At 40.7% G+C, this 21,758-nt stretch overlaps 1 protein-coding gene across 4 annotated transcripts in view; it reads right to left on the bottom strand.

Moving 5' to 3' along the window:
- The window catches only part of rtn1a (reticulon 1a), a 235,465-nt gene that overhangs the window by 7,351 nt on the left and 206,356 nt on the right, over positions 1-21,758 (bottom strand). For all 4 annotated transcript variants that reach the window (XM_043697266.2, XM_043697267.2, XM_043697271.2 and 1 more), the window contains 3 exons: positions 12,305-12,512; positions 6,717-6,855; positions 3,619-3,688 (listed from right to left, as the gene is read on the bottom strand). In XM_043697266.2, coding sequence (XP_043553201.2) covers positions 3,619-3,688; positions 6,717-6,855; positions 12,305-12,512 — 417 coding nt within the window. The remainder of the gene's footprint in view (positions 1-3,618; positions 3,689-6,716; positions 6,856-12,304; positions 12,513-21,758) is intronic.

Here is a 21,758-nt window from a genome sequence, read left to right as displayed (position 1 = left end):
TTTGGGAAAGCAAATCTTAACAGGACTTATACACTTAATGGTAAGGTCCTAGCGAGTGTTGCTGAACAAAGAGACCTTGGAGTGCAGGTTCATAGCTCCTTGAAAGTGGAGTCGCAGGTTGATAAGATAGTGAAGGTGGCGTTTGGTATGCTTTCCTTTATTGGTCAGAGTATTGAGTACAGGAGTTGGGAGGTCATGTTGGGGCTGTACAGGACATTGGTTAGGCCACTGTTGGAATATTGCATGCAATTCTGGTCTCCTTCCTATCGGAAAGATGTTGTGAAACTTGAAAGGGTTCAGAAAGGATTTACAAGGATGTTGCCAGGGTTGGAGGATTTGAGCTATAGGGAGAGGCTGAATCGGCTGGGGTTGTTTTCCCTGGAGCGTCGGAGGCTGAGGGGTGACCTTTTAGAGGTTTACAAAATTATGAGGGGCCTGGATAGGGTAAATAGGCAAAGTCTTTTCCCTGGGGTCGGGGAGTTCAGAACTAAAGGGCATAGATTTACGGTGAGAGGGGAAAGATATAAAAGAGACCTAAGGGGCAACTTTTTCACACAGAGGGTGGTACGTGTATGGAATGAGCTGCCAGAGGAAGTGGTGGAGGCTGGTACAATTGCAACATTTAAGAGGCATTTGGATGGGTATATGAATAGGAAGGGTTTAGAGGGATATGGGCCGGGTGCTGGGAGGTGGGACTAGATTGGGTTGGGATATCTGGTTGGCATGGACGGGTTGGACCGAAGGGTCTGTTTCCGTGCTGTATATCTCTATGACTGTGAACATTTTCTTTTACAGCTAGCACTGAGTTTCACTCTGCATCCAGCTTTGGACAGTACTGACTCTATCCTTAGGCCCCTCATTTTGTTTATCTTTATTGATTGCCTCCACAGTTCATGACCACACCCAAAACACCAGGCCCAACACACTGCACACTCCCACTCTTGACCCCATGTGCGGTATATGCAGCATTGGTTCATGAAAGGCCAGTGGGGCTTAACTAATTTACTGGAAGTGTTTGAGAACATTACAAGCGCGCTGGATAATGGGAATCGGTGGATGTGCTGTATTTGGATTTCCAGAAGGAATATGACCAGGTGCTGCACAAAGTGCTGCTGAATAAGATAAACGTGCATGGCTAGGAGAATGGTTAACTAACAGAAAGCAAAGAGTGGGGAAAAATGGGTGTTTTTCTGATTAACAATCAGTAGCTAGTGGTGTGCCATAGGGATTAGTGTTGAGACTGCGATTGTTTACAATTTACATAGATGATTTAGAGTTGGGTGTCAAAGTTCGCAGATGACACGGAAATGAGTGCCAGAACAAAGTGTGCACAGGACAGTGAAAGTGTTCAGAGGGATATAGACAGATTAAGTGAGTGGACAAGAATCTGGCAGATGGAGTACAATGTTGGTAAATGTGAAGTCACCTATTTTGATAGGAATAACAGCAAAATCGTTTATTATTTAAATGGTGAAAAATTGCAGCATGCTGCTGTGCACAGAGACCTAGGTGTCTTTGTGTATGAATCACAAAACGTTGATCAGCAGGTGTAGCTGGTAATTAAGAAGGAAAATGGAATATTTTCTTTCACTGCTAGAGGGTTGAAGCTTAACACTGGACAGCTTATGTTGCAGGTGTGAAGGATGCTGGTGAGGTCATTCTGTGTACAGTTTTGGTCTCCTTACTTGAGAAAGGATGTACTGGCACTGGAGGGGTGGTAGATGAGTTTCTGTAGGTTTATTTTGAAATCAAGAGGACTGGTTTATGAGGAGAGATTTAGAAGAATGGGGGTAATCATTTGGAACATAAAATTACGAAGGGAATGGATAAGATATAAGCAGGGAGGTTGTTTCCACTGGGGGATGAAACTGGCATTGCCGCAAAAGAATGGGGAGCAGATTTAGAACTGAGCTCAGGAGGAACCTTTTCACACAAAGGGTTGTGAATCTGTGGCATTCCCTCCCCAATGAAGCAGTTGAGGCTGCGTTGTTGAATGTTTTTAAGGCAGATAGATTTCTGAACAGTAAAGACATTAAGGGTTATGCTGAGCTGGTGGGTAAGTGGAGCTGAGTCCATGAAAAGATAAGCCATGATCTTACTGTGCGGCAGAGCAGGATTGTAGGGCCAGGTGGCCTACTCCTGCTCCTAGTTCTTCTGTTTTGTGTTCTTATGGCCGAAAGCCCTCAACATGCCTCACCCTTCACTTGCCCTTGCCATCCTGACTCTCCAGCTGAGGTGTCATTCTCTTGCTCCTCTCTCTTTTTGGGTATACGCTTACTTCAGACATAATTACTCAAAGCAAACTGGTGCACATCACATTTAAATGAACTAAAACTGGGTGTCACATGGTTACAATGAACTGCTAACTTAATCCTGAAGGTAGGACTTAATTTGAAGAAGTTCTAGATCATGAGGAATAATACTATGCAAATATATTACAAGTAGGAAACCACCATAGGACAGTGTTGTAAGGCTCCACCTGCCACTTGCATGATTTTGAATTAGCTTTTCAGCCTGAAGCCACCAATATCATTTTTGAAGTAAAAACAGTAGTTGCTGGAAAAGCTCAGCAGATCTGGCAGCATCTGTGAAGAGAAATCAGAGTTAATGTTTTGGGTCCGGTGACCTTTCCTCAGATCTTTTACAGCAACTGCAGTTCTTTTGCTTTTTATTGTTATTTTTGAATTTCAGCTCTCGCTTAATTAACTCACCACGCCTGCCATGTTTCCTGTTTCTAATGAAGAATAACTTTGCTTTCCTAATTGCTGCATGTGTACTGTGACTCATGCAATAGGGACACCCTCTGAATGTACACATTTTCCAGTCTGTCATCACTTAAAAAAAACAATTTCTATTTGTCCTATCACAGTGGATAATCCCATTGATTGGACAAAGTAAGCAAGTGATGAGATACAAAGGGTAATGCTAGACAGGGCTGAGGTGATGCTGCTGCCTTTTTGATTGGAGGCTACCATCAATCCTATTTGGTCACCTGCCCAAGTGTTGGTAGATGTGTGTAATGGAAATGGAGAAGAGTTCTAAACTGGTCCCACTGCCATTCGTCAGCTGCCGGCTACTTCACTCGCATCTGCCCTGGGCATTCACCAGCTGAGCTTCCAGAGCACATAACTGTGCCAAGAGCTTTCTTGGCATAGTATAGAATAAGATTACACCGAGGCAAGAAACAAAATCCATGTTGGTTGAATCAGTGAAGAGATCAATGTTTGTAAAGGGTATTCTGCAAACCTGTTGGTTGGGGAATTATATTTAAAGAATTTATCAATGAGACTCTATTGCTGGCAAAACCCGATTTGCTGAACTCATAGTTACAGGTGGGTAGATTGATCACTCCACAATTTTTCTATCTTCATTACCCATTCTGTTCCCAGAATATTTATAACTAATTTAAGAAGGTACTAATATGCAGCAATATCCTAACTTTTCTCAGTATCTTTAGCACTGTTGCACAAATATCTGTTTGAAACATCTATGACTAAGCTGGATAGATAAATTAAGGTTGACACAGACATGCATTGCTACTTTGCTCATAAACCTGGAAAATACACAGCAACAAAACTGATCAATTTTGTTTTGAGTTCTGTTTGAGAACATATTTACCCATAATCATCAAGGTCAAGCCATTGAAGATAGCTCCAACATAGGTCAACAGCCACATCAGTACTGCAAACTAAAACAAAACAGTTAAACATGAAATTCACACATAGAAACTCACTGTTTTGATGTGATGCATTCCATTTTAAAACGTATGAACAACCCAAATGGCATCCAAGTATATCAAAAATTAATTGTCAAGTGCAAAGCAATCTATAAGTATTTAACAATAAGCAAATTCTATCCATTGATAGATATTAAAACTTGTATAACTCGGTTTTTTTCTTTCGTTGCAGTGCTGTTCATTTTATCTTAATGAAGAGGTTTGCCAAATTCTTTTGTTGAATGTTTGAAAAATTTGAAATTATAGTATTGTTACTAATATCCTGGGGACTACCAATGGTTGGAAACTAAACTGGAGCAGTCATATAAATATTGTAGCTGCTGGAAAAGCAGATCAGAGACAGAGAATTCGGCTACGAGTAACTCACCCTCTGTCTCCCCAATCCTCCCATGCCCTAACCACCTGCTGTGTAACAAAAGATTTTTTTCCTCACATTATCATTGCTTTGCTTACGCATAACTTTAAATCTATGCCTGTTGAAATTTGCTCCTGGACCCTTGCTTTTAGTCAACCCTCCTAATGTGCTTTTGTTTAAAATAGACAAAAAAAAGAGAGAACGATGGAATAGGCATTATTTTTATTACCTCCTCATTTCTTGGTGTTAATTACTTTAAAATATCACATTACAAGGGTATATGTTTATAGAATTTCTAATAGAGTAAAAAATAAAAATTGTATTTTTAATGCAATATTTTGATTGCTAAGTCTTTACGGGTAAAAGGATTGTACTAATTATAATTTGTGGTGCAATCAAGGATGATTCTGTCCTAATCCATGGAGAAAAAGCAATAAACTATCAATCAAAAGGATGTGTGAAATGGCCTAGCCAAAAGGTGTATGTCAAACACTACAGTCTGTCCAGGATTGTGAAAAGATTGGTTCAACTGGATGATTCCTGGCTCAGACTGCATTTCAATGAAGGGGTTTTCTTTCTGCAAATAATTTTACAAACATAAATAACCAGTTTGTTTCATAATGGGCTGCTTAGCTTTGTCAGGAATTTTGCTGGATGAATACAAGTGGAAAACTAAGCTCAGAATTATAGGTGTTGCAGGAAACACAATTGGGATTTTTGAGAGTACGTTTTTCAATTTATCCTTGTTGATACCTGCACTTTATTTTCTATATCATTGGATGTATTTTTAGGTGTCAGAACAAGTCATTTAAAATTTGAAATTCTGTCATGGTTTCATCTCCTTAAACATTCGGTGCATAATGGTGCAGGAAGGATAGGTTTGAAGCTTAAATTTTCAAAAAATATATATACTGTAAGTTCACAGCTCCATTCGGCACCAATTGTGACTTATTTCTGTTTGTTTACATTTAGTTTCAAGGTGCTTCGACCATAACCTTGAAATTATACCTCACAGGAAAGTACACCTTGTATCTAATTGGTTTGCTTCTCTAACTCAACTATGACTTTCCACATGAATTTCTGATAAAATATCTTTGGTCTGAAATATTAGGCAGAATTTTCAAAATTCCTGCAGTGGTGGCTGGGAGGGAGGGGCCTGGAAAATAGTAATGATCAAGATGGTCCCCTGATGCAGTGCAGCCAGTCAATCAGGGGTTCTATTATGATTGATTCTTCAGATCCATAACGGACGAGACTACAGGCAGGGAAGAGTCAACCCTTAGGCCCAAAGGGTTATGTGAAGAAGCTTGTCTGCTTGGTTTCTATCTTGGGAAAAACTCCAGTAGATCTGCTCTTGGCCTTCCACATGATTCCGCTCCTTTCCTGCTGAGGTTGTCAGGGCTCCAGGTTCAATTGTCCATTGACTGGACCAGGAACAGGAGCAGTGGAAATCCGCCCATTGTCCTTAACTGGATGGCAAACCTGTAGGCAGCCAATTAAGTAGTTGCCCTGGGGAAAGTTGCTGAACTTGTCCAGCTGCTGGCATGTTCATGCTCAAGAACCCTGGTTTCATCCTGAATTCAGCATCCTGCAAGCCAGTGGTAAAATTCTGTTCGATCATCTGAGCATTTTCAGCAATTTTTGGTTTTGTTTCAGCTTTTCAGCGTCCACAGTATTTTGATTTTGCCACTCAACCATTGAATTGGCTTCAGGTCTCTGAATTAGACAGTGTCAAATCTAATGCTAACTGCCCATGAATGAGTCTACTTATGCTTTGCTGTGATTAATGTCTGGCATTTAATGTTCAAAGTGCACTTTGAAATTAAATAAAAATTCACATCCCATAACATTGCATGCCCTGATTAAACAATGCCAGGCAAGGTCTCATTTTCGTTCATAAACTTGTCAGTGAAAGTGGTGGACATGTATTACAATGCAGATCAAACTAGTGCCTTGCTCTCTACTATAAATGATATTGTTGTTTAAGAAAAGGCACCAAAGTAGGGAATGTGATAAATAGCATCATTACATTTAAGTACTTTGTATAATATGATAAGTGCTAATCAGATGCATTCAAAATATGATCTGTACAAAAAAAAACCTTTCCACTCTAAGGAGAGAATAATGACATTAAGATTTGCTCACTGACTGGTGAAGCAGTGCAAAACATTCCTGTTCATTTATGTTTACGAAGGAGAGAGACAAGATTAAATTATGAATAGATTTGAGAAGCATTTTTCAGGTAAGTAGAGATGAAATAATCCAAGAAAATTAAATTTTAATGAGGTAACAAGAATTTAAATCAGTTTACAGTATTATCCTAAATCTACAAACTTCAGGTGAAAACTGCAAATATGGTGCACTGTATGATAAATTACTTGTGACCAGATTATGAAAGATGTACATTCACTGGTTGAGTCCTGACTCTATGGCTAAGACAGCAATACAACAAGTATTGGGGGAACACAGGAATATTGCTGTGGGAGTAACAGAAGAGGAATCATGGGTGATTCTTCAGTGGCAAATGAAAGCAGTATTAACCTTCTTAAACTAAATGTCAGGTGAAAACTGAATTGACAGTTCTTAACATTAAGTAATAAAAGAAAATGGCTTAGATGTCCTTACTTTCAGAGAATCCACAAGGTCTTGCACAAGAAACAGTCGTCGCAGCTCTTTGACAGTACTGTTTACGTACACCAGTGCAGAATCAGCATACTTCTGAATCTGCTCTTCAGAGAGGGTGGCATCCATATCCAAATAAGCTCTACCAATATAAAACAATTTATTTTACACAGAGAAAAAAGCAAATGTTTATGGAGGTTAAGGTGCTTTTCCAGAAGATTCAATGAAATACAACTTGTACATATTGAGCAAATTACTAGAGCTGTGGGCTGCCAAGTCCCTAGGTCCTGAAAGGCTTCATCTTTGGATCTTAAATGAAGTGGCTTTGGTTTTAATTTTTCAAAGTATTAATATTTGTAAAAGGGTTCCAGGGATTAGAAAATAGTGGATCAACTCCTTTATTCAAAAAGGGAGGGAGACAGACAGCAGGAATTTACAAACCATCTGCTATAGTTAAGGTGTGAGAAGCCATCATTAAATGCATTATAGCAGGATATTTAGAAAATTATCAAGATAATCTGGTAGAGTGAACATGGTTTTGTGAAAGGCAAATCATGTTTATTGGCCCTTCCGGAAGTAATATGTGTTATAGATAATAGGGAAACAATGGATGCACTACACTTAGAGATTTCCAGAAGGATTTTAATAAGGTCCCATATCAAAAGTTCAGTGCAAAAAGCAGAAACTCATGGGTAATAATAATTGCTTAACTTAAAGGAAGCAGTGAGTAGTAATGAGTCATTTTCTGGTTTGCAAGATGTAACAATTTGGCGTGACATTGTAATTAGTGGTGAGCATCAACTGTTTATAATTTGTATAAATGACTTGAATAAAGGGACCGAGAGTATGATTTCTAAATTTTCTGAAGGCACAAAAATAGGTAGGAAAGTAAGTTGAGGGCGTAAAAAAGCTACAATGGGTAAAGCTGCAAGATAAATAAGTGGGAAAAAGTCAGGTAAATGAGCGTAATATGGGAAAGTCTAAACTTGTCCATTTTGGCAGAAAGAATAGGGAAGGGTTTTATCTAAATGGTGAGAGATTGCTGAGCTCAGAGGTGCAAGGGGATCTGAGTGTCTTTGTGTATGACTCACAAATGATTAGTATGCAGGTACAGCAAGTAATTAGGAAAGCTGTTAGATTATCATTTATTGCTGGAGAACTGGATACAAACTTGCCTTTGAAATGATCTTAAAATTGGTGTAATGTTAGATATGAAAAGGAGAAAATGGTTTCAGTCTGCTAACAACAAAGCCAGCAAGGCACAAACAAGACACGGCAGAGGGGTGGCAGGACAGACAGTGGTGAATGTAGGAAAGATGAGCAGTTAGATGTTGGCATTTTAGCTGTACTGGATCATGGCAACGTTGACTTGAATAGGCTGGCAAGTTTTGGAGCGCAAGTCTTCAGGACTATTACCTAAATGTTGTTGGAACCTTTAGCCTTGGCAATGTCCAGTGCCTTCAGCTATTCCTTGAGATCACATGGAATTGAACTAGTTGAAGACTGGCATCTATGATGCTGGGGAACTCTCGAAATGGCCCAGACAAATCATCCATTCGACTTTTCTACCTGAAGATTGTTACAAGTTTTTCAGCCTTAGGATTTGCACTGATATATTGGGCTCCCACAACTTCAAAAATGGCAATATTTGTAGAAGTGATTTGTTTAATTATCAATCAAACTGGATTGGCAGAACTGCAGAGCTTAGATCTGATCTGTTGGCTGTGGATTTGAACAGCTGCTTATGCTTTTTGGCACTCAAGCAGTTGGTGTTATTAACCAGGCTTAACTCATTTTCGGGTGTGCCTGGCACTGCTCCCAGGCATGCCCTCCTCCATTCTTTATTGAACCAGGCGCGATCCCCTGGCTAGACGGTAGTGGGGATATGCTGAACCATGAGGTTGCAGATTGTGTTGGGAGTTCTGCTGCTGCTGATGGCCCACAGCACCTTATGGATGCCCAGTCTCGAGTTGCTAGATCTGTTCAACGTCTGTCCTATTTAGCACAGTGCTAGTGTCATACAACATGATGGAAGGTATCCTCAGTAGAAAGAGGTACTTGTCTTCACAAGGACTCTGCAATGGTCATTTTTACTGATAATGTCATGGACAGTTGCCTATTTGGCAGGCAGATTGGTGAGGATGAGGTCAAGTATGTTTTGCCCTCTTGTCAGTTGCCTCACCATCTGCTGCAGACTCAGTCTAGCATGTCAATTATATAAGTGTTTTACAAATGCAAGTTGTTGTTGTTGCCCTCTGTTGGACAACATAAACTTATCAATCTTGGTTGCTGTACTTTCTCTCCTGTTTTGCCAGGGTCAAACTCTCAGCACACAGAGCTGCACCAGTAAAGATCTTACACTAGAAATGCTTAAGAACACAAAATACAAAAATTTCACCTACTTCTTCTGTTTGCACATGTATAAGATTTTACACCTTTATAAATCATTACACTTCACCCAAGATGGAGTTTTAGCATCCATTTATCAAAGGTTGAAAATCTCATCCAATGTATTCACATATGGGACGGCAAATAAAATAAACATTTCCTATTGTATTATCTTTCGAGGATTAGGTACAATTTACCCAATCACGAATTGCCTCAGATGGCAAAAAGAATTTGCATTTATATATTCCCTTTCAAAACCACAGAACATCCCAAATCTCTTGACAGTCACTGAAATACTTTCAAAGCACAGACACTGTTTAAGGCAGGAAAAATTGAGCTAATTTGTTGTTTGTGAAAAGTCATGATGAATAGATAATCTGCTATTGTGGGTTGAACGAGGGACAGGTATTGGCTAACACACCAGGCATAATTCTCCTGCTCTTCTTCAATGTAATGTCATGGCATCTTCGTACGTTCCTGAGAGGAGAAATGAGCATATTTTCAAGGTACTGAGGAAGCTCAGCAGTTCTGACAGAATCAATTAGTAGAGACACGGAGTTGAAAATTTGAGACCAATTTGAATCTTCAGAAGGGGCCAATTCTGTTCTTCTCCACTGATACTGACAGATCTATTGACTTTCACCAGCATTTTCTGTTTTAAATTCAGATTTACAGAACTGCAGTATTTTGCTTTTGGATAAATGGGGCCATTGGTTAATTCTAAAAGGTGACACTGCAGAGCTTCCTCAGGAAGGAAGCTCAATTTTGATTTCTGTGAAGTCCAGGAGAAGTTGGGAGGTTGTGGTGTGTGTGTGTGTGTGTGTGTGTGTGTGTGTGTGTGTGTGTGTGTGTGTGTGTGTGTGTGTGTGTGTGTGTGTGTGTGTGTGTGTGTGTGTGTGTGTGTGTGTGTGTGTGTGTGTGTGTGTGTGTGTGTATAGTGCGGGGGGGGGGGGATGGGGGCGCATCAAACCCTCAGTGTCCTGACCCCGGACGCAAACGTCATAGAGCAAACATCTGACTGCAGAATGATCTGGAGCTCTTCCTTCTTTCTGAAGTTAAGTTATACATGCTTAATAGTGAGGAAGAAAGTGAGAGACTCCAGGAAAATATTAGTGGACCAATTGGCTGTCAAAAATAATGGCAAATAGAAAATCCAGAGAAGTTTAAGGTAATGTATTTGACAGGACAAACAAGGCAAGTGTCTATGCAATAAATGTCAAGATTCTGATAAGTGTAGAGGAAGAGAAGCACCTTCTCGTGCATGTCTACAGATCTCTGAAGATAGGAGGTCAGCTAGACAGGATGATCTAGAAGACATATGGAATATTTTCCTTTGTTTGCAAAAGCCTAAAACAAAAGAGCATGGAGACACTAGAACTGTGAAACACTAGTTAGTCCACTATTAAAGTTTAATACAGTCCAGGTCCCTGCATTACAAGAAAGAGATGATCACAATAGAGAGTACAGAAGGACATTGCCAGAAACTGTGAATTTTAGTTATGAAGAAAGATTGGAGAGGTTGGCCAGTTTTCTATGGAATAGAGGGTCTGAAGGAAAATTGAATTAATGTGTATAAAATTGAGTGGCCTACTCAGAGTGCTTAGGAAGGATCTATTTCCGATTGCATAGAGTTAATAAGGTATGGAGCATGGATTTAAAGTAACTAGTGGAAGGATTAGAAGGGAATTGAGCAGAAAGTTTTGCTAAGAAGTGGTGAGGTTCTACATCTCAGTGCCTGAAATCCTACCTCATTTAAAAGTAACATTTGGATAAGTACTTAAGGCGCCATGGACCAAGATTTGAACATGATTTGACTGCACTGCTTTATCCGTTTGAACAGACAGGATGGATTAAAAAGCGTCCTTTTGTGTCATAAACTTTCCCATGTTTCAATGTTAACCATAAGAATTAGGAATAGTGTTCGAAATAGTCTTTGATGATATGTCAGCATCTATACCGTGCATTTCAACACCTTTCCATCCAGTTATGATGAAATGAACCATGTTGAAGCATCGACAAGTTAAATACTGTATTGAAAACAGCTGTGCATGTGTTCAAGATTTTAAGTGAAATGTTAAGATTGCCTGAGTACCCAGTTTGGGACAGCATTTCTGTAAAATTTTCAATGAATGCTGCAGTATCAAAATTATTGCACTTCATTTGAGAGAATGAACTGCTTGTTCAACAGTCCACTATACAGGCAGCTTTCTAGTGTCCTATTGTTCTCAGTCAAAATCATGTAAAACATGTGAATTGGTCAGTATCCGTGTTGTTTTTACACAGCAGTTACTGTCCTTCATAAACTAATTATATTGTATGAAACTCTTGTTAAAGGCATTATAGTCAAAAACTGTGGTGCTGAAAAAGCACAGCCAGTCAGGTAGCATCCGAGGAGCAGCACAGTTGATGTTTCGAGCATAAGCTCTTCATCAGGAATGTTGGGGCAAGGGGACCGAGAAATAAATGGAAGGAGGGTGGGGCTGGGGGAGAAAGGTAGCTGGGAATGCAATAGGTAGATGAAGGTGAGTGATGATGCTGATAGATCGGAGTGGAGGGTGGAACAGATAGGTGGGAAGGAAGTTAGACAGGTAGGAAAATTCAAGAGGGCGGTGCCAAGTTGGAGGCTTGGATCTGGCATAAGGTGAGGTGCGGGGAAATCAGGAAACTGGTGAAATCGACATTGATCCCACGTGGTATAACCTTATCCCAGATCCAAACCTCCACTTGGCACCACTCTCTTGAATTTCCAACCTGTCCATCTTCTTTCCCACCTAACACTCCATCCTCCTCCCTGACCTATCACCATCATCCCCACCTTCATCCACCTATCGCATTCCCAGCTACCTTCCCCCAGCTCCACCTCCCCGTCCCATTTATTTCTCAGCCCCCATCCTCACCCCACCCCACATTCCTGATGAAGGGTTTATGCTCAAAATGTCGACTCTCCTGCTCCTTGGATACTACCTGACCTACTATGGTTTTCGAGAACCACACGTTTTGGCTCTGATCTCCAGCATCTGCAGCCCTCACTTTCTCCTTAAAGACATTATAGATATACAAATATTATTTTGTGCTGACTATCCACACATTAATATCCCAATAAATTTCAGCTTGTGAACAGTAAAGGAAATATTATCATTAGACACACCGAGAGCATTACAGGTTACGACATTGACGGGAAGAAAAATGGGCTATACACTTACTTAAAAGGATGTCCTTCATCAGTCTTCTGCACAGCCTGTAACACTGATTTATAAATTCTGAAGCTGATTGTAGCAGAGAGTGCAGCAAGTGCCAGGTAAGCTATGACACTCACAACGCTGAACTGGGTGAGTGAAAACAACAGAAGAAGCACACTTCCAAAGACAATTCCTGTCTGCTTGATGTCACGCCAGTACAGCAGGTCAATAACTGAGGAGAAAGAAGAAAGAATAAGATAAATCTGCTACAACAAGATCAATTAGTATGAATAATGAGTGCTTCTGGAAAGTAAAAGGAAGAGTTTATGTTTAACCAACTTATTGGAGTTCATGAAACAATAACATGCACTGTGGAAAAAGGGGGATCCTGTAGATGTATCGTACATGGATTTTCAAAAGACATTTGACAAGGTGCCATGTAAAATGTATTGCACAAAATAGGAAATTATAATATGGAGGTGGTACAGATAGAAGATTGGCTGGCTTGTAGAGGACAACGTGAATGTATAAATGGTGATTTGTAGGTTGTGACAAGTGAAGTCCTGCAAGGTGTCTGTTCTGGGATGCCAGTTTTTTTTACTATTTGTATCAATTACTTTGGTGAGGGAGTGAAAGCATTGTAGCTATATTTGAAGATCACACAATGATAGGTAAGAAAGCATGTTGTAAAGAGGACACAATGCAGTTGCAGGTGGATACAGATAGATTAGACGATTGGGCAAATATCCAGCAGATGGAGTGTAGTATGGGAAAATGTGAAGTTGCTCACTTTGGCAGGATGAAAGAAAAAAAAGCAGAGTGTTACTTCAATAGGTGCAGAATTTCAAGGTGCAAAGGGTTCTTGGTGACCCATTGTATGAAGCTATAAGATATCAATATGCAAGTACAACAAGTAATTCAGATGACTAATGGAATGCTATCCTTTGTTATGAGAGGTATTGAACATAATAGTAAGGATACTGATGGGAGGATTTAAATGCATTGCACATGGTTCAAAAGAGGTTTACTATATTGATAGCTGAATGAGTTGGTTGTCCTATGAGGAAAGGTTGGACAGACTGGGCTTGTTCCTATTTGAAAGGCCTGGCAACATGGAGATGGAAAAGATGGCTCCTTTTGTGGACAAGTCCAAACCTATTGTTTAAAATTAGGTATTGTCCTTTTAGAACAGAGATGAGGAGAATAAATTTTCTCTCCTAGGTTTGTGTGGCTTTGGAATCCCTGCCATGGAAGTCACTGGAGGCACGGTCATTGAATATTTTGAAGGGGAGGGATATAGATTCTTGCTACACAAAGTAATCAAAAGTTATCAGGGATACATGGGAACATGAACATTGAAACACAAACAGATCAGACCATAATCATATTGCATGGTAAACAGGCTTGATGGTCCAAATGGCCCATTTCTGCTCCTAATTCAGATGTTCATATGTTCTTAAAATGGGATGAGCATGGTAAAATTATTTGAATGCTTCATTGGCCTGGTTTTCTTTACCTCGCCCTATTCCAACCAGTAGAAAATTCATCAGAATATACAAATATCCACATTACAAATTACACCTGTGAAAGAAACATGGAGAAAAATGGACCAATATCAACATGAAATTATACTTACAAGACATTTTAACTGGTTTGCATACAGGAATAACTTGAACGATGAAGCTAATAATTTATAACTCAATACATTATGACAAACTAAATTAAAATTCCAATAGTGTACTACAATGTAGCAATTAAATAGGAAAATAATTACCTTCTCCAAGTAAAGTATTACAAACAAAAACACAATTAACAAGCATGTAAAACCATGCTGCTAATGGCATTTCATAAATTCTACATGTGAGTAAGTTAATTGAATAATAAAACCCAGAGTGTTTGAAGACTTAAAATAGGCAAAAACCAGTTGTGTGGTATGAGGTAGCTATTCTAGATATATTGTCTACCTTGTTCAAGTATTTTTAAAAATTGCAATATATGCATACAAGAAACTTGATCAGCTTCAAAGAACATAAGCCAACTGATCACATTAAGGAATTAAGGAAAGGCTGAAAGCTTTTGAACAGGTAACAAAATATAAAAATATTAGGTGTCATGTGGAAATTGAAAATGAAATAATATTTGCATGTAATTATTAATTAAGCACTGATAGCATAATCAGAATGACAATGTTTTCAACAAAGTTTAATAGCTGAATGCTGAATAGCATTTAACCAAATTAAATTATTTAACCCAATATAACTCACTGATTAATACCATGTTTGGAATATTGAAGAGTTTAAATATCCTTGTTCTTAAAAGAACGTTGTTGTATTTCATAAGGTTCAGAACGCTTTTGATTTATTTGGTTCTAAGTTATACAGAGAGACACAAAGCAATTCATTTCCATAAGGATGTCTTCGCACAGATCTTTAAATTCTGAGCCCTGAAGAATAAAAAACTTTGACAATTTATACTTAAATGCAGTGCATTAAATACAATGATATGTCCCAGCCCATTAGAAACTAAGTTACTAAAAATGTTATTATAGAATGTAAATATTTAAATTAAATAATATAACACTGAACATTCTTCCTGAAATTTGGTTTAGAATAATAAAGTAATTGGAGATTATTTTCTAAGGAGCTGAATAATCTACAGAGTGATCTAAAAAGGGATGAGAAAGGAAGGCAGGTTGCAGAATAAAGTGTTACATGTAGTTTAGCTTCACTTGCAACTTCTGGATTTTGCTGCAAAATCTGACACTCTACTCTGAATGAGCTGAACTCTGAACTGCAGGGAAGGAACAAAAATGTATGATCAGTGATGGGAATGCATTTAAATTGAAACTCAGTCTATGGTCCTTCCAATTAAAAAACAAAATGTTGCAACACTTCCCAAGTCCAGAAAAAATAGTAGAAAAAAATCAAAAACAAATAATGTCAGCTGAAAGTTAGATCAAGGGACAGCAATTTTTGAGGATTCATAAACGGAAAAAGTACTCATCATCTTGTGCTTTTAAACTGAAAGCTTACTTTGGCTCTTCATACCTCTGAGAGATATCTTTCTACCAAATGAAGATGATCAAGATCAAGAATCACATCCACCTCACAATTAGCCAATTGATCAGATGTATACGATTGGCAGATTCAAACTACAACCCAGATTTCAAGGCAATGGCAGGTAAATACAGTCACAGGTGTCGCACAGTCTTGGTTAGTAAAGGACAAAATGAATAATTATAAATTCTGGTTTTAGATTTATAAAGTGAGATCCTAACATGCTGATTGACTCATGATTCAGCAAGCTTTCTTGGGGTTGGGGTAGCAAATTAGTTGCCACTGAACACTGATCCTCACAGTTATCCTGTAGCTCAGAGAATCAAAACTATTGTCACTGTTGTGATGTAGAAAATATGGTAGTCAATGTATAGCAAACAAAGTCCCACAACAATAACGAGATAATGAATATATTATCTGTCAATCTGAAATTGTATGAAGATTAAATATTAGGGAAGATCTCCACTTTTACTTGAACAGACATATGCGATCATTTGAATTGACCTGACAAAGTATACTGGCCTCAGTCTAATTTTCCATCTGAAGATCATTCGAGGCCTACAACAGGACATTGCATTTTGTGTGAGAATGTTCCAAGGCCTTGTATACTCTAAGTTGAAACTTTATTGCTGGAACAGCACAGCAGGTCAGGCAGCATCCAGGGAACAGGAGATTCGACGTTTCGGGCGCAGGCCCTTCTTCAGGAATGAGCAGAGAGTGTTCAGCAGGAGAAGATAAAAGGTAGGGAGGAGGGACTTGGAGGAGGGGAGTTGGAAATGTGATAGGTGGAAAGAGGTCAAGGTGAGGGTGATAGGTCGGAGTAGGATGGAGGCGGAGAGGTCAAGAAGAAGACTGCAGGTCAGGAAGGCGGTGCCAGGCTGGAGGGATCCGGCTGAGACAAGGTGGGGGGAGGGGGGATGAAGAAACTGGTGAAGTCCAAGTTCATCCCCTGCGGTTGGAGGGTTCCCAGTCGGAAGATAAGACGCTCCTCCTCCGACCGTCGGGTTGTTGTGGTTTGGCGGTGGATGAGTCCAATGACCTGCATATCCTCGGTGGAGTGGGAGGGGGAGTTGAAATGCTGTGCCACAGGTTGGTTGGGTTGGTTCGTCCGGGTGGCCCAGAGGTGCTCTCTGAATCGCTCCGCAAGTAGGCGGCCTGTCTCCCCAATATAGAGGAGGCCACACCGGCTGCAGCGGATGCAGTAGATGATGTGGGTGGAGGTGCAGGTGAATCTGTGGCGGATATGGAAGTTTCCCTTGGGGCCTTGGAGAGAAGTGAGGGGGGAGGTGTGGGCGCAAGTGTTGCACCTCCTGCGGTTGCAAGGGTTCTGTCCTGGTGGCGGTTGGAGGGGCGGGGCTCAAGGGCGGAGGAGCGGGAAGTGGAGGAGCGTCGACGTGGTCGACGGTGCCCTCCACCGCACGACGTGGTCGACGGTGCCCTCCACCGCATCTCCTCCACTTCCCGCTCCTCCGCCCTTGAGCCCCGCCCCTCCAACCGCCACCAGGACAGAACCCCACTGGTCCTCACCTACCACCCCACCAATCTCCATGTACAGCGCATCATCCGCCGTCACTTCCGCCACCTCCAAACAGACCCCAGCACCAAGGATATATTTCCCTCCCCTCCCCTATCAGCTTTCCGTAGAGACCACTCTCTCCGCGACTCCCTTGTCAGATCCACACCCCCCACCGACCCAACCTCCACTCCCGGCACCTTCCCTTGCAACCGCAGGAGGTGCAACACTTGCGCCCACACCTCCCCACTCACTTCTCTCCAAGGCCCCAAAGGAAACTTCCATATCCGCCACAGATTCACCTGCACCTCCACCCACATCATCTACTGCATCCGCTGCAGCCGGTGTGGCCTCCTCTATATTGGGGAGACAGGCCGCCTACTTGCGGAGCGATTCAGAGAGCACCTCTGGGCCACCCGGACGAACCAACCCAACCACCCTGTAGCACAGCATTTCAACTCCCCCTCCCACTCCACCGAGGATATGCAGGTCATTGGACTCATCCACCGCCAAACCACAACAACGCGACGGTCGGAGGAGGAGCGTCTTATCTTCCGACTGGGAACCCTCCAACCACAGGGGATGAACTTGGACTTCACCAGTTTCTTCATCCCCCTCCCCCCACCTTGTCTCAGCCGAATCCCTCCAGCCCGGCACCGCCTTTCTGACCTGCAGTCTTCTTCTTGACCTCTCCGCCTCCATCCTACTCCGACCTATCACCCTCACCTTGACCTCTTTCCACCTATCACATTTCCAACGCCCCTCCTCCAAGTCCCTCCTCCCTACCTTTTATCTTCTCCTGCTGAACACTCTCTGCTCATTCCTGAAGAAGGGCCTGTGCCCGAAACGTCGAATCTCCTGTTCCCTGGATGCTGCCTGACCTGCTGTGCTGTTCCAGCAATAAAGTTTCAACTTTGATCTCCAGCATCTGCAGACCTCACTTTCTCCTTGTATACTCTAAACCATGCTTTATTGTATTAAACACTGACTATTTCTAAAAATTTTAGTGGCTTTCTCTGTAGCCATATAATTTGTCCCTTGTTAATGAGAAGTCATCAACTAGTCCAACATCTTTTTCTTAATCCACTACCCTTAACAGACACTCTTACAATGGTATAAACATTCCTAAAACATTGGTACCTATGTTTTCAGTAAAGGACATCTGCTACAAATGGACAATCACTCAATTTGTTTAGATTACTCTGCAACCTGTCAACATTTTCTAAATTATTAATCTGAACATAATTATGCTGCCTGTGAAATTAACATTGACTCAATTTATCTCCTAATCTAAATAATTAATGAAAACACAAAGCAGTGACAGCCCAAACACGGAGCCTTATGAAGTTTCATTCAGCCCTGGCCCATTCAGTTTCACTTCAATTAATGACATTTCATTCAATAGGCTCCTAATGTGCACTTTGTTTTCTGGAAAACAAGATATACAGTGTCAACAAGAGGACCATTGTCCAATCTATTGGTCATTTTCTCAAAGTTCCTACCTTATTGACCTGTTTAAGGTCTATTTTTCCCAAATCCATACTGGTCTGCCCTCATAACTACATAGGTTTTATCTGATCTGAAATGGACCAAAATGTGACAAATCAAGTTTAACGTGGATAATTGCGAGGTCATGCACTTGGGTCGAAAAAAAATGGGAAGGCGATCTATTATCTTAACCGGGAGACACCCCGGATGTTCCAATGCAAAGGGATCTAAGTGTACTCTTTCATGAGTCACAGACAACTAGCATGCAGGTACAGCAGTTAATAAAGGAAGTGAATGGATTATTAGAATTTCTAGCTAAGGGGATAAAATATAAAAGTAAGGGAGTATTGTTGCAACTATACAAGGTATTGGTGAGACCGGACCTGAACTATTGTGCACAGTTTTGGTCCCCTATTTGAGGAAAGATGTAATGGGAGGCAGTTCAGAGGAGGTTCACTAAATTGATCCAAGAGATGGAGGGTTTCTTGTATGAAGAGAGATTGAAAAGTTTAGGCCTATACTCTGGGATTTAGAAGAATGAGGAGAGATCAAATTGAGGTATTCACGATGATAAAAGGAATGGATAAAATATATATGGAGAGGATGCTTCCTCTTGTGGGCAATCTAGGACAAGAGATCATAGTCTTAGGATAAGGGTAGCAAATTTAAAACAGAGTTAAGGAGAAACTACTTCTCTCAAACGGTTGTGAATTTGTAGAGCTCACTATCCCAAAGTGCAGTGAATGCTGGGACAGTGAGTAAATTTAAGGAAGAATTAGACAGATTTTTAATTGGTAATGGGTTGAAGGGATATGTTCAGAAGGGAGGAAAATGAGGGTGAGGAGCATATCAGTCATGATCAGATTCTGGAGCTGACTCAATGGTTCGAATGGCCTAATTCTGCTCCTATATCTTATGAACAACTTTCCAATGGTTTCCCCATGAGAAGCATTAACATTACTGAATCCATGAGCCATTAGCTCAAATATAACAATCCCACGGGCCCATCCTGCTCTGCTTCCTTAGTCTTTGTTAGCACTCTCGAGAAACTGAATCAGGCACACTATGCAATCAGACTTAAAACAGCCAAATCGTAACATTCAGTTCTATTAAAGCAATTCAGGTCGGAACTCCTGGGGCCTCAGCAGAAGTGATAACTGAGCAAATCTATTAAGCTTATTCTATACCTTTATCGTTTTATGTAACGTATCTTTATAAAGCCCTCTTACAGCCTCGAAATAACAAGAGAAAATCTGCCAATAATCCACTAACTTCCTTTCTAGTGCTTTATTTCCAAAACATGGCAAAAAGTAGTTGGTGTATTTTGGCAGCCATTTAGCTATCCAAATTGCTTGGTTACCTACACATCTTTAAACAAAATGGACATTGTGATGATCGGTAAACAGACATAAGTACTGGACTTTCATGGAAAAGTCAGGAAGATTGGGTCAGTTACGTCCTGACTAATGGACCATTATTCTTTAAGATGTGGAGATGGCAGTGTTGGACTGGGGTGGACAAAGCCAGAAGTCACATGATATCAGGTTGGAGTCCAATGGGTTTATTTAAAATCACAAGCTTTTGGAGTGTTACTCCTTCATTAGGTGACTTCCCCAACGAAGGAACAGTAGGCCAAAAACTTGTGATTTAAACTAAATCTGCTGGACTATAACCTGATGTCATGTGACTTTCAATATTCTTTAAAAGGGCTCCCAACCACTATATTCTCATTCCAGGGGAAGCAGGGCAGATTAGAGTTGTTCCAATGCTTCTGTAGGTACAGCTGAGATAGCAATGCAATAGGGTGGATTGCGCGGCCAGCTTGAACACCTGCCTCAATTTACTGGGACAGTGGCTCAGTGGTAGTGATGAATGTCAGGCTCTCAAATTCCTAACTTCTACCCATCTTCCATGTCCCCTATTTTTCTCCATTCCCCTCACTTCACCCACCTCATAGCTTCCATAGCCAGTCACATAGTATACACTTTGGGCAGTGTCATGATCCCAGTTGATGGAGCTACTGGGCAAGTCAGATCATAGATATACAATATTGCATACAGTAGGTTTTAAAAACATAATTGTATTATTAAATTTGAAGAAATAAAAAATTAAACTATTTCAGCAGTTCAATACATCTGCATTCGAGCAATGAAATAATTATTTCAATATATTTCATAGTAATTTTTACTTTCAAAGGATATCCCTTTTGTCAATCCACACTGTTTCATAAGATGGTAGTTTTACTGTGCTAGTCAACTTTGTGTTAAAATATTACCTAGTGTGGCATAGGAACCCCAATCTACTATGGTAAACTCTGACACATCTGCTGTACAGTAAAACAGTGGACATACTGTCATTCACTTGCCTCTGTACCTTGGGCCTTCTCCAACTGAGATTTTCAGTTTTTGTTCTTCCTTTCTAACATCTTTCCAAACAAACAGTCAGCCTCTAGGAGGTCTCAGCCATCAGTGACTGTCTCCCAGATTTCAATGTCAATCATCCGACATTGCTGGCAGAATGCCCAAGAGGTCATAACCTCGAGGCCAGTTCACCGTATGGAAGGACATTGGGTACATGGCCATCATCCATCCATCTGAATGGGGGCGAGTTATGTAGCCATTAATGATTTTTGCAATAAATGCATGATAACGTGACACAAGAGATTATTGATTGCTGAAGATATCCAGGCTCTATAATCATCAGCAACCATCTTATTGATCTGTCACTTGATACAGAAATCAATACATGCATTGCATACTAATGGAACTAATATGCACCAGGACTGGTGAGTTGGTGACCTTGTATTGCCAAGCAGATAGAGAGAGAGAAACTGAATTAATTCCATATTCCTGCATTTGGCCCATATCCCTCGAAACCGTTCCTATCCATGTGACTGTTCAAGTGTCTTTTAGATATTGCACCTCCACCACTTCCTCTGGCAGCTTGTTCCATATACACACCACCCTCTGTATGAAAAGGTTGACCCTCAGGTCTCTTTTAAATGTTGCCTCTCTCACCTTAAACCTATGCCCTCTAATTTTGGACTCCCCTACCATGGGGAAAAGACCTTGGCTATCCATTTTATCAATGCCTGTCTTGATTTTATAAACATCTATAAAGTCACCTCTCAGCCTCTTATGCTCCAGGAATAAAAGTTCAAGCCTATTCAGCCTCTTCTCAAAACTCAAACTCTCCAGTCTCAGTAACATCCTTGTCAATCTTTTTGCACCCTTTCCAGTTTAACATCCATCCCATAGTACAGCGACCAGAATTGTACGCAGTACTCCACATGTAGCCGTACCAATGTCTTGTACAGCCGTAACATGATGCCCCAACTCCTGTACTGAATGCTCTGACCGATGAAGGAAAGCATGCCAAATGCCTTCTTCATCACTCTATCTGTGATGCCATTTTCTATGTA

Source organism: Chiloscyllium plagiosum, unplaced genomic scaffold (assembly GCF_037043375.1).
Source record: "Chiloscyllium plagiosum isolate Xiang-an unplaced genomic scaffold, Cpla_swu_hap1 HiC_scaffold_8, whole genome shotgun sequence".
In the NCBI taxonomy this organism is placed as follows: Eukaryota; Metazoa; Chordata; class Chondrichthyes; order Orectolobiformes; family Hemiscylliidae; genus Chiloscyllium; species Chiloscyllium plagiosum.
Note: the sequence above shows the minus strand (reverse complement) of the source record. Positions and strands in the feature narration are given on the sequence as shown.